Source organism: Rattus norvegicus, chromosome 7 (assembly GCF_021556685.1).
Source record: "Rattus norvegicus strain SHRSP/BbbUtx chromosome 7, alternate assembly SHRSP_T2T, whole genome shotgun sequence".
Classification (NCBI taxonomy): Eukaryota; Metazoa; Chordata; class Mammalia; order Rodentia; family Muridae; genus Rattus; species Rattus norvegicus.
In genome coordinates, this window is record NC_141540.1 from 142,410,118 (window position 1) to 142,422,416 (window position 12,299).

Here is a 12,299-nt window from a genome sequence, read left to right on the forward strand (position 1 = left end):
ACACATGGTCTGAGCTGGGTCCTGAGGTGAGGTTGCTGAGTGGGTAGGGCAGGGCTTTACAGACAGTGAGGTCACACCTCGATTACTTGAAAATGTTATGAAATACTCAGGTTGCAGTTTTGCAGCAAAGACAGCTGCAGTACATGTTCTGACCTTCGTGAAAATACTCCTACACATAAAATATACAAATAAATGTAACAACAGAAATAATTGGTTTTTCTAGAACCTATTAAGCATTATTGACTTTAATGTTTTGATTGTTCAGTTTTGAAGATACATTTCATTCTTGTTCTATTTTAGTCATAGATCTTGAAAAATTCACTGTAATTTTTAGTTCTATATTTTTCTCCTCGTATGATTAAAAAAATTTGCATGGGTCTTTCGGCTGGATGAATAGTGTAAACCATGTGTGCACCTGGATCCCTTGGAGGTTGCAGAGTGAATCAGATCCCGTAGAGAGGGATTTGTGTGCTCCGAGTCATAGTGTGGGAAGTGGGAATTGAACCCAGGACTTCTGGAAACCAGACAGTGCTCTTTACCACTGACCCATCTTTCTGACCCCTCTGCTAGTACCTTCTGTGTCCAGGAATCCAGATCAGCTTTAATCCAGATCCAGTCTTTAGTGCATCAGCTGCTGCTTTTCCACTGAGTTACCTTTGCTTTCTCCTTGCTGCTGGCTGCTTTTGGAAGTCACTGTGTTTCCAACATCTTCTGTAAACTGACTTTCCTTAAATCACAAACTACGCAAGCCTTTCAAGTGTTGTGAACTGACAGAAGTTCTTGTAGGTAGCCCGGGCTTTTTGAGTCTCCGTACAGAAACTAAAAGTTTTCCTCTCAAGATCTGTGAAGAACTGTGTCAGGATTTTGACAAGGCTTGCACTGTATCTGTTCATTCCTTTGGTAGGACTTCTTTTTTGACTGTGTTAATCCTACTGACTCCCTAGCCTGGGAGGTCTTTTCATCCTCTGATGTCTCCTTCACTTTCTGACTTCAGCACCTTAAAGTTTCTATCGCAGGTGGGATTGGTCTTTTCCTCGGGATGGGTCTCAGGTTGGACCAGTCACTGCCTGGCCAATGTCTCATCTCTGCTCCTTCTTTGTCCACGCCCTTCATGTGGACAGCACACACTTGGGGTTGAAGCTTTTGTGGGTGTTTTGGTGTCCTTATCCCTCCACTGAGAGTCCTGCCTGACTACAGGAAGGAATGGGCCACTTCAGGCTCCATATCCCCCAGTGCTATGAGTCTCAGCTAGACTCACCCTCGTAGGCTTCCTGGAAGCTCCCCCAACCCAGGTCTCTGGCTTGTCCTAGAGATGTACCCCCCCTCATGCTCCACCTCCATTCCTGCCTGCCTCCACACTCCTGGTCCTCTCTCCCCTACTCTTCCTAGTCTGATCCCCTCCCTTCCTGGGGAGTTCTTCTAACACTCTGCAGGCTCCCATATGTCCAGTGGCCTTTGCCTTACTGAAGCATTTACATTTCTGAGGTCCCATTTACTAATTGTTCATGCTAGTGCCTGAGCTATTACTGTTCTGTTTTCCTTTTTTCCCCCCAGGAGGTTGTCTCTTGTATCAATGTGCTCAAGAATATTCCCTAATTTTCTTATATTAGATGTTGTGTATCTGGTTGTGTTCTTTGATTCTCTTGGACTTGAGTTTTGTGCAGGGTGATAAGTACAGATCTGATAGTTTTCTTCTATTCACAGAAATCCAGTTACAGCCACACCACTTGTTGAAGATGCTTTCTTTTATTCCATTGCATGGTTTTGGCTTCTTTGGCAAAAAATCGTGTATCCATAGGTGTGTGGGTTTGTTTTGGAGTCTTTGATTCATTTCCTTTGATCAGCCTCTCTGTTTCTATGTGAATAACCTACATTTTTACTACAATTGCTCTGTAGTAGAGATTCAAACCAGGGATTGTGATGCCTACAGAAGTTCATTTATTGTGCAGGATTGTTTTTAACTAGGCTGGGGTTTTTTCTGTTTTTTTGTTTTGTATTTCTATATGAAGTGAAAGTTGTTCTTTCAAGGCCTGTAAAGGCTTGTATTGGGCTTTTGATGGGAAGTGCATTGATCTGAAAATTGCTCTTGGTAAGATGTTTATTTTTACTCTGTTAAGCCTACTTATCCCTGAGTGTGGGAGACCTTCCCCTCTTCTAATGTCTTCTATAATTCCTTTCCTCAGAGACTTGAACTTCTTTTCATAGAGGCCTTTCACTTGCCTGTTAGAGATTTACCAAGATATTTTGCTGTATTTGTAGCTGTTGTGAAGGGTAATGTTTTCCTGATTTTTTTTCTTCTCAGCTTACTCATTTGTACAAATGTGGGCAACTGATTCTTTTTGTTTTTAATTCATTTTGCATCCAGTTACTTTGCTGAAAGTGTTTATCAGGTGTAGGAGTTGTCTGGTAGAGTCTTGGGGGTCACTTATGTAGACTATCATATCATTTCTGAATAGCAATACCTTGACTTCTTCCTTTCCAATTTGTACCCACTTGATCTCCATTAATTATCCTATTGCCATGGCTAGGACTTCAAGTCTTATACTGAATAGATACAGAGAGCAAAGACAGCCATGTCTTGTCCTTGATTTTACTATAGATGTTTTAAGTTTCTTTCCATTTAATTCGGTGTTGGTTGATGGCTTGCAGCACATGGCCCTTATTGTGTGTGTGTGCCTTGTACCCCTGATCTCTCCAAAACATGAGCAGGTATAGGATTTTATCAAAAAGCATTTTTAAGCATTGAATGCAATGATCATTCTATCTTTAAGCTAAATTTGCTATGTGGAGGATTACTTTGGTGGATTCTCATATGTGAAACCACCCTTGTATCCCAGGGATGAAGCCTACATGTTCATGGTGGATGATGTTTTCGATGTGTTCTTTGACTCAGTTTGCAATTATTACAGGGTATTTTACTCCAACGTTCATAAGGGAAATGGCTTTCAAATTCTCGTTGTTGAGTGTTTGTGTGGTTTGGGTATCAGGCTGACTGTGGCTTCATAGCATGAGTTTGGCAATATTCCTTCTGTTTCTATTTTGTGGAATAGTTTGAAGAGTATTGGTATTAGGTCTTCTTAGAAAGTCTGGTAGAATTCTATGGTAAAACCATCTGGCCCTGAAAACCATCTGGCCCTCCCCTTTTTGGGGTCATGGATGGTAGATTGAGACTTTTAATGGCTAACTGTATTTCCTTAGAAGTTATAGGACTATTTGTATCGTTTACCTGATCTTGATTGATCTTTGGTAAGTGGAATCTACCAGAAAATTTTCATTTTATTGAGATTTCCCATTTTTATGGAATAAGGCCTTTGAAGTAAGACCTAATGTTTCTTTCAATTTCCCTAGTGTCTGTTGTTATGTCTCCCTTTCATTTCTGATTTTGTTAATCTGGATATTGTCTCTCTGCCTTTTAGTTACTTTGCTCAAGGTTTGTCTATCTTGTTGATTGTCTCAAAGAATCCTTTCTTGCTTTTGTTGATTCATTTTATTGTTCTCTCTGCTGCTAATTTATTGATTTCAGATCTGAGTTTGAGTATTTCCTGCAGTCTACTCCACTTGGGTGTTTTTGATTCTTTTTCTTCTAGAGCTTTCATGTATGCTGATAAGTTGCTAGTATGAGATCTGTCTGATTTTCTTACAAAGGCATTATTGCTATGAAATTTCCTCAGCAATAATTTCATTGTGTTCTGTAAGTTTAAGGAACCTGGACCTTCTTTTTCACCAAATTCTAAAAAGTTTTTAATTTCTTCATTTATTTCTTCTATGAACCAGTCGTCAGAGAATAGAGAGTTGTTCAGTATCCTTGACTTGTAGGCTTCCTGTTGTTTCTGTTGTTGTTGAAGTCTACCTTTAATCCATGATTATCTGATAAGATGCAAGGGTATATTTCAATTGTATTGTATCCATTTAGGGTTGCTGTGGGACCAATAATATGGTCAATTATGGAGAATGTTCCATGAAGTGCTGAGAAGAATGTGTATTCTTTTGTGTTTTGGTGAAATATTCTGTAGATATCTTCAGGTCCATTTGATTCATAATGTCTTTAGTTGCATTACTTGTCTGTTTAGTTTCTGTTTTGATAAACTCTGATCTGTTAAGTAGGGTGTTGAACTCTCTCACCAGTAACGTGTGGGGTTTGTTGTACACTTTAGGCTTTGGCCACGGTTTTGTTTTGTATGTTTGTTTGCTTTTTACAAAAATAGTTGCCCTTGAATTTTGGGCAAATATGTTTAGAATTAAGAAGTCAACCTGGTGGATTTTTCCATTGATGAGTCTAAGTGTCCTTCCTCATCTTTAATAATTGCTTTTGTTGAAAGTCTGTTTTACTAGATATTAGAATGGCTACCCCAGTAACTAATTTTTTTCAAGAGCTATCGTTAATTATGGTTTTTAAATGTTTTGACTTCCCTCCAATGCAACCACCCACCACAGGTAGAGGAAAAGGAAGGATGTGGGGGAAGAGAATCTGTTTAGAAATGGGGTTTTGTTTTTGTTTTTGTTTGTTTTGTTTTTTGGAACAACTCCCACTTCTTTTGTCAGGGACTCAGCACTTCAATTTTCAGGTCAGCAGAGGCGGCTTGAACTACGTGTAAACACTTCTCAGATATACAAGAAGTCCAGTTCAGTGGAGTCAGGATAGCAAATATAATTCAGCAGCAGTGGCACTGCGTAGCACAGTCAGCCAAGCCTCAACCTTGGCCCAAGTCAACAGGAGGCACCATTGGAAATGCCTGACGTTCTCAGCGATACGTCTCTCAGTGAAGTGAGGATCAGCAAAGAAGCAAGACCAACAAGCGTTGCACAACTTTCTCCATATGGAAGTCTAACCCAACCTCTGTCATGTCTGTGAAGTAGTGTTTATACTCCCTCTAATCATCATGTGTCCTCCTAGGTCTTGCTTCAGCATGGGAGTCTGTCTCAGCCAACATCAATCTGCCAAACAGCCTGACTCCATGGAAGCAGCAAGAAACTATAGCATACAACCATAAATTTTTTGGTCTTTTTTGATATGAAGTCATAACAAATAGAGCTAAATTAAATAATGTAAGGCTGACCAATATATGTGTGTACCATTACCATAAAATCCTTCATCGTGCTTCCTTTCATGTACTGATTTTAGTAAGACATCCTTTCATATGTGTCTGCTTCAGGAAAACACTCCAATTGTTTACCCAAACAAAATACCATCCAACACTTTCCAAAGAACTCTTAAGTTTCCCGTTTATACTCTAGTTTCTTTCTTGGATCCATTGGCTTGGGAAATGTTTTTCAAGATCTTTACTCTGAGGTAAAGTCTACCTTTGTGCTGAGGTGTGTTTCTAATATCCAGCAGAATGGTGGAGCCTATTTATGCATCTACTATGTTAGCCTGTGTCTTTGTATTGGGGAATTGAGTTCACTGATGTTGAGAGATATCAGTAACAAGTGATTGTTAAATATTGTTATTTTTATGTTGGTCTTGGTGGGGGTGGTGCTGGTAGTAATGGTAGTGTATTGTGTGTTTGTATGATTCTCCTCTTTTTGTTTTGCTGTTGAGAAATGATAGATTTCTTGTTTTCTTGGATGTAGTTACCCTCCTTGAGTTGGACTTTCCCTTCTAGTATCCTCTGTAGGCCTAGAATAGTGGAAACACGTTGTTTAACTTGAATTTATTGTGAAATATCTTGCTTTGTCCACATATGGTATTTGAAAGTTTTGCTGGGTCTGATATTTTTGATCTCTTAGATTCTGCAAGACCTTTTCCCAGGGCCTTCTGGTTTTTTAGAGCTTCTGTTGAGAAATCAGGTGAAATACTGACAGTCCTGACTTTATTTGTTACTGAGGCATTTCTACCTCTGATTGCATCTAAGACTCCAAAGATAGAACCCATGGCTGGTATTTAAACAGCTAAAAGCAGGTGACTGCCTCAGTCACAGGCCTTAGGGGAGAAACTAATACTATGATTTGCTATGGACATGGTAATAAGCTGTTCATTAAGTTATTAACTTTAAGATTAATTCATGTCTCAAACCAAACCAGAGAAACGTATTCTATTTCAGATAATGCTTAATACAGACACCCACAGCTAGTCATCTCTTAGAGAGCAAGGGACTGTGAAATATTCAGCTCTAAGTGAAACTCTATATCACAACTCCTCAATATTCACAAGGCTCAGCTATCATTGCAGAGAAGAGAGGTAAGATTGTAATAGCTAAAATTTATGAATATTTCTATCAGAAACATGTTTGCTCGACGTAATAGGACCATTGTACACATGATAAGAGCGCAGCAGTTGGGCTAATCTTCTTGCACATTGCCCCAAGTAGTCCTGTCTCTATTTCCAGAAGGATAGAATACTGTGTGGGCCACCATAAGAGTCCACTTTGTGAACTTAATAGTCATGCAACTGAACCACAACTACAGCCCCTTTATATTTTACATTTACATTTTCATTTATTTCATATGTAATGCACACATACTACATGATTTAAATTTTATTTAACCCACTCTACACATGGTCCTGTTGTGCTCTTTTCTATATACTATTTTCCCTGTCAGTGATTTTTCTGTTATCTCCCATGTATGCACTTGTCATAAGAAGGCTTAGATTTCAGATATGGAAACTATTTTTGTTTATGTTGAGGAATTCTGGGAGAGAGTGAAGAGAAACCAGGGTGGGAAGCTTCCAGTGCTGTTAGCAGAGCAGTGAACATTGTAACAAGCAGAGATTGATGCCTACGGCTTCAGAAACAGCAGCAAACCAAGGAAAACATCTATTGGTCTGTGTACTTGTGGGTCAGATGCTGGATGATATTTGAGGGGACAATGTGCTGAAGGAGTCCTGCGAAGGATTCAAGCAGAAAACCTCACACTAGAGCTGAGGTTGACCTGCTCTCTCAGGAGTTAAACCAGGAGTGAAACTAACACACCTGGTCAGCCTCATGCAAACCAAAATACTGTGCATATCCATGATGGGGGACTAAATGTATTAGAAGGAAGACAATAATATCGTGATGCATGTACAATTTATAAAATGAGAATCTCAGGTTTGAAAGCGTCTGACCTCCCTGATTTTGACTAGCTTGTGTGTTTGCAGTATTTCCTAGTTGTAGATGTTATTGTTGGAATGCTTAGCAGCGCCTGAACACTTCCTTGACTTTCTGCTGTCTTTTTAGAGCATTTTTCCAGAAATGCTATTTCAGGTCAGAAGGAGGAAATGTTTCCTGCAATTGTGGCTGCATGTCAGGCAAGTTTCTTCATCATGGAGGAAACTTTTACTCTAAAACAAATGCCTTATTCTCTTGTCAAAGCCCTCGCGGTTGCTGTAAGCTTCTCCACCCACATGCAGTGGCTCTGTGATCTGCTGGTGATCACATCAGAGGATCCTCCCTGTTAATTCCTCCTAAGGGCGGCTAGGAAGGAGGGTCCGGTCACAGCTGGAGATTATGTTCTCACTGAGAGAAAGCTACTCATGGGGCAAGGCAAGCTGAACTGACATTTGTTGAAAATCTCTAAAGAAAGGGAGTTAAACACCTTGGAAATGGATGCATTAAAATTATCCATAGGTAAATGAAGGAAACAAAGGCTCCACCAAAAGTCTTTCGATTCGAGAGTGGAGGAATAGGTGAGGGTTTGGAGAGAAGACATTTTGGATGGACTAGTGCGTGGAAACTTAAGGGGGAATGTGATGAAATACTGTTTTATTTAAAAGAATATTAAAATAAATTTAAGGTGTGAACTTAAACAGCAATGTGTGAACAAATGGAGACATACACGGCTAGCACAGGGAACCGTGAAGGCACCTTGTCTAGAAAGGCCACAGATTTTGTGTATACAAAATATTGACAACAAAAATGCACACACAAGAGGTCATTGTTTATAAATCTGCTTTATTTAGCAAATATAAGGAAACAAAGAGCATCAAGAAAAGCAAAGACATCACATGAGCACAGATTCTACATCACAGGACCAGTGACTGGGCAGTCACAGTTACTTACAAAAAGGTTTATGATGTTGAAAAATGGGGTTTCACAGGCCATTGAAAACTAAAAAAGAGGTGCTCATTTCTTGAGTAGGACCCAGACAATGATTCCAAGAATTAAAATGACAGAGACACCCTTTCACAGGCAGCCTCAGTGTTAGAGGTAGAGAGGCAGGAGCCTGGAAACCAAATACAACATGAAACACCAAGTGTGTGTGAATCATGATGTGAGCTCAGAGCATGACTATCAAGGGATGAGCAGTGGGGACAGAGAGATGGGCACAAGGACACAATTTCCTCAGCACAAGAAGACAGCAGAGGTTGGTGTCTAGCAAGGAGAAGGCCCTGAGCACAGGGCTCTGAGCACAGGGCTCTGCAGCCATGATGTCTGGGATCAGGGTAAAGCTCTTAGAGACAGAATTCATGGCCTGTAGCTCTTCCTGGTGGAGGAGGTGGTGGTGTACTTGATGGTGGAAGAGCTGCCACCAGAGGAGCTGAGTCCACTGCTGATGCCTCTGCCACTGCCAGCACTGAAGCCACCTCCAATGCTGTGGCTACCACCATAGGAGAAGCTGCTGCCTCCTCCCAGGCCTATGCTGCTGCTGGCACCACCTGCACTGCCATAGCCGCTGGACATGGTGGACTGCACCACGGCTGTGAAGGAGGAAGAGGAAACCACAGATATGGTGAGCACAGTGTGACCAGCTGATGCAGTCACAAAGGATGGGAAAGTGGGGGCTGGTATGGAGGATACTTACAGATGTTGACTGGTCCAACGCCCTCACCATTCAACCTAGGAGAGGAAAGCAGCAGGCAAGTGAGAAATGGGCAGACATCACCTTAGACCCAATGGGAAACCTCAATCTGGTGAAGATTCAGGGAGAATCCCTTAGAAAGAGCTTTTTGTGGCTGTGGTTTTGGTTTTTCTTTTTAATATTTCTTTACTGATTCTATGCATTTGAGTTCGACTGTTTTCAGATACTCAAGGAAAAGGTATTGGATCCCAGTAGAGACAGCTGTGAGCCACCCTGTAGGAGCTGAGAATTTCCCTCAGTAATTCCAGAAGAGCACTCAGTGCTCTTAAACACTGGCCCAACTCTCCAGCCCAGCAAACGGTTTCCTGAAGGGACCAGGGTGGCCACAGCCAGTGCTCCCTCCTCTCCTGCTCAGTGATGGCATCATGGAGGAGTCCTCAGGGATTGGAGTCCATACTCACCTGCACTCCTCTCCTTCCAGCAACGTCCTGTAGGTGGCGATCTCCACATCCAGGGCCAGCTTGACATTCATGAGGTCCTGGTACTCCTTCAGCAGCCTGGCCATGTCCTGCTTGGCCTTCTGCAGGGCGTCCTCCAGCCCTTCCAGCTTGCCCCTGGCATCCTTCAGGGCCATCTCCCCACGCTGCTCAGCCTCAGCAATGGCAGCTTGCAGGTTGGCAATCTGGGCAGAGACAGCAACAAATGCAATCGTGGAGAGCGCATCTCTACAGAGCCTGAGCCACACCCATCGGTTTCCAGTGAGCAAGGGCTAGAGGACAGCAACAGGGCCAGCGTCCCCTCCATTTCTCTGAGTACCCACCTGCTTCTTCACGTGGTCGATCTCAGACCTCAGCCTCTGGATCATGCGGTTGATCTCAGAGATCTCCTGCTTGGTGTTGCGCAGGTCGTCCCCGTGTCTGCCAGCTGTGATCTGCAGCTCCTCATACTGAAGTCAATGGAAGAGAGAACATTTGTGTGACTGTCACATGCAGAAGCAAATCCACCTCTAAGTGTCACGCACTTTCGTGGATGAGTTGACTTTTCCTCAAGAGAAGCTTTAGGAGACCTCAGACTCCATAGCTCCCTCAGGAAGAGGAAATGTTTTCTAGTGTCTCTTGAGGACTGGTGTTCAGAGAACAGCTCAAGCAGAGAAAGAGAGAGTATTGAACGCATTAATGGGAACTTCAGTTCTTCTCTGTGTTCTTTATCATCATTCTATAACCCAAGTATAGTACATTTGCTGTGAGAACACCCCAGATTCTCTTCCATGGGTGTCCAATATTAAATCAGAAACTTATGGAGTCCAGGATGGTTCCCACACATCCTGATCTGCCTCTAACCCAGGACTCACTTTTGTCTGGTACCAGGACTCAGCCTCAGCCCGACTTCTCTTTGCAATTTCCTCATACTGGGCCTTGACCTCAGCAATGATGCTGTCCAGATCCAGGCTGCGGTTGTTGTCCATGGAGAGGACCACAGATGTGTCTGAGATGTGAGTTTGCATCTGAGACAGTTCCTGCAGAACAGAAAGACATGAGGTCATCTTTGTCTTTGAAGACCACTGAGGTCCAATGCTTTACGTGGAAAAGAAAGAAAGAGTGGAGAGGGGAGAGAAGCTGGGGAGATAAGGGCTCTTACTGCTTCATAGAGAGCTCTCAGGAAGTTGATCTCATCTGTCAGACTGTCTGCCTTGGCTTGCAGTTCAACCTTGTTCATGTAGGCAGCATCTACATCCTGAAGAAACCATCAACAACATTAGAATCAGGTCAACCCTCTTAACCTCACATCTGTCTTCTCATTCACCTCTCTCTTAAAGACCTTTCATTATTCCTCTGGAATGGCCTGGACAGGCAAGGCCATGTCTGTCCTTTAGGAGAGAAAGCCCTCCCTGTGATTGGTGAGCTCACCTTCTTCAGGGTCACGAATTCATTCTCTGCTGCTGTGCGCCTATTGATTTCATCCTCATACCTACAAGAGGAAAGGTGCATCACGTTGGAACCAGTTCGTGTATGGCATCAATGGCGGCCCCTCACACAGATGCCATTTCTATCACATATCCAATTGAGATTAAAAGGTGTGTTTTTATTAAATACTTCATTCCTTTTCTGTCCCCCAGTGTGCTCTAACACACCTTGGTCCAAGGCTTTTGCTCCCTCCCAATAAATTATAACTTTCCTCTGTTAGTATGATTTCTTAAATTATAGAGCCCTTGTCTACATCTGGACTTCTATCTTTATAAAGTTTGGAGACTGGATTCTTCCTTCTTTGTAACTCACTTGCTCTTGTAGTCCTCCACTGTGCCCTGCATGTTCCTCAGTTCTGAGTCCAGGCGACCCCTCTCTCCAAGGATGCTGTCCAGCTGTCTGCGGAGGTTGTTAATGTATTGCTCAAACAAAGGCTCCAGGTTCTGCCTCACGGTCTTGGTGCCCTGCTCCTGCAGCAGGGCCCACTTGGTGTCCAGGACCTTGTTCTGCTGCTCCAGGAACCGCACCTGGATGGGTGGAATGTAAGAGGAAGAAGTTTCAGTTTCCTCCTTCTGTGACGCCTTGACTGGTGTGTATGTCCTCTCGTGCTCTCTGCTTAAACCCATTCAGTGTAGCTAGAAGCTGGTCCTGGGTCTGAGACAAAGAATCCAGATTGAAGCTCCAAATACCATCTCTCTAAGGAAGGCACCTTGCAGGGTGATGGGAGCCAAATGTGACTTTTTATATTGTGTGGCAGCTTTAGTAGAACTAGCATTGCTCTCCATGTAGATGGAGTGCTGTCATCTGTCCTGTGAGTCTTTAGGTCATCTATGTCCAAATGTATCAGACACCTTTATGTGGCAACCTCTGGAGGAGAGGAACTCTGACCCTGATTTCCAGATCCCCATGTAACTGAAGGGAGCACAAACAAGACAGAGGATCAACTAGGAACAAAGGCAACATCTGAGCCAAGCCTGAAGCCTCTTCCCCCCACCTCCGTTCAGCATTCAGTGCAGACACACAGGCTGCTCTAGGAAGCACCATGTCTCACCTTGTCGATGAAGGAGGCAAACTTGTTGTTGAGGGTCTTGATCTGCTCCCTCTCCTCAGTCCTGACCCGCTGAATGGTGGGATCGATTTGCAGGTTCATGGGTGTGAGGAGGCTCTGGTTGATGGTGACCTCTTGGATGCCTCCAGGTGGGCAAACTGGGAAGCCGGCTCCCCCATAGCCACCACCAAAGCCAGCTCCAGCACCAAAGCCAAGGCTACCTCCAGCTCCTAATCCATAGCCGAAGCTTCCTCCGAATCGGCTGCCATAGCCTCCTCCAATGCCACAACTGCCACCTCCGACAGAGATCCTCTGGGAGCTGCCCACACCATAGAGACTCCTGCTGCCAAAGCCAGCTCCTCCACACACTGCACGGGAGCCACCGCTGCCCCTGGAGCGGCACACAGACACACTGCTGAAGCCAGAGCGGTTGAGCCCAGGCAGTCTGGCTGAGCCCGCACTGAAGCCACGGTGGCTGGTTTGGCTCCTGATGGTGGTTTTAGTAGACATGGTTCCTTGTGCTGAGAAGGCTGGGATGTGGAGATATGGCAGGGCAGAGCTCAAGAGAT

The 12,299-nt window shown here is 43.5% G+C and overlaps 1 protein-coding gene across 1 annotated transcript; it reads right to left on the reverse strand.

Moving 5' to 3' along the window:
• Positions 1 to 7,853: 7,853 nt before the first annotated feature.
• Krt6a (keratin 6A) lies at positions 7,854 to 12,299 on the reverse strand. Its single transcript, NM_001427490.1, is given in 9 exon segments — positions 7,854 to 8,617; positions 8,722 to 8,756; positions 9,180 to 9,400; positions 9,539 to 9,664; positions 10,070 to 10,234; positions 10,357 to 10,452; positions 10,626 to 10,686; positions 10,995 to 11,209; positions 11,734 to 12,299. Coding segments are annotated over 9 exon segments (1,659 nt in total). The 5' UTR covers positions 12,241 to 12,299; the 3' UTR covers positions 7,854 to 8,384.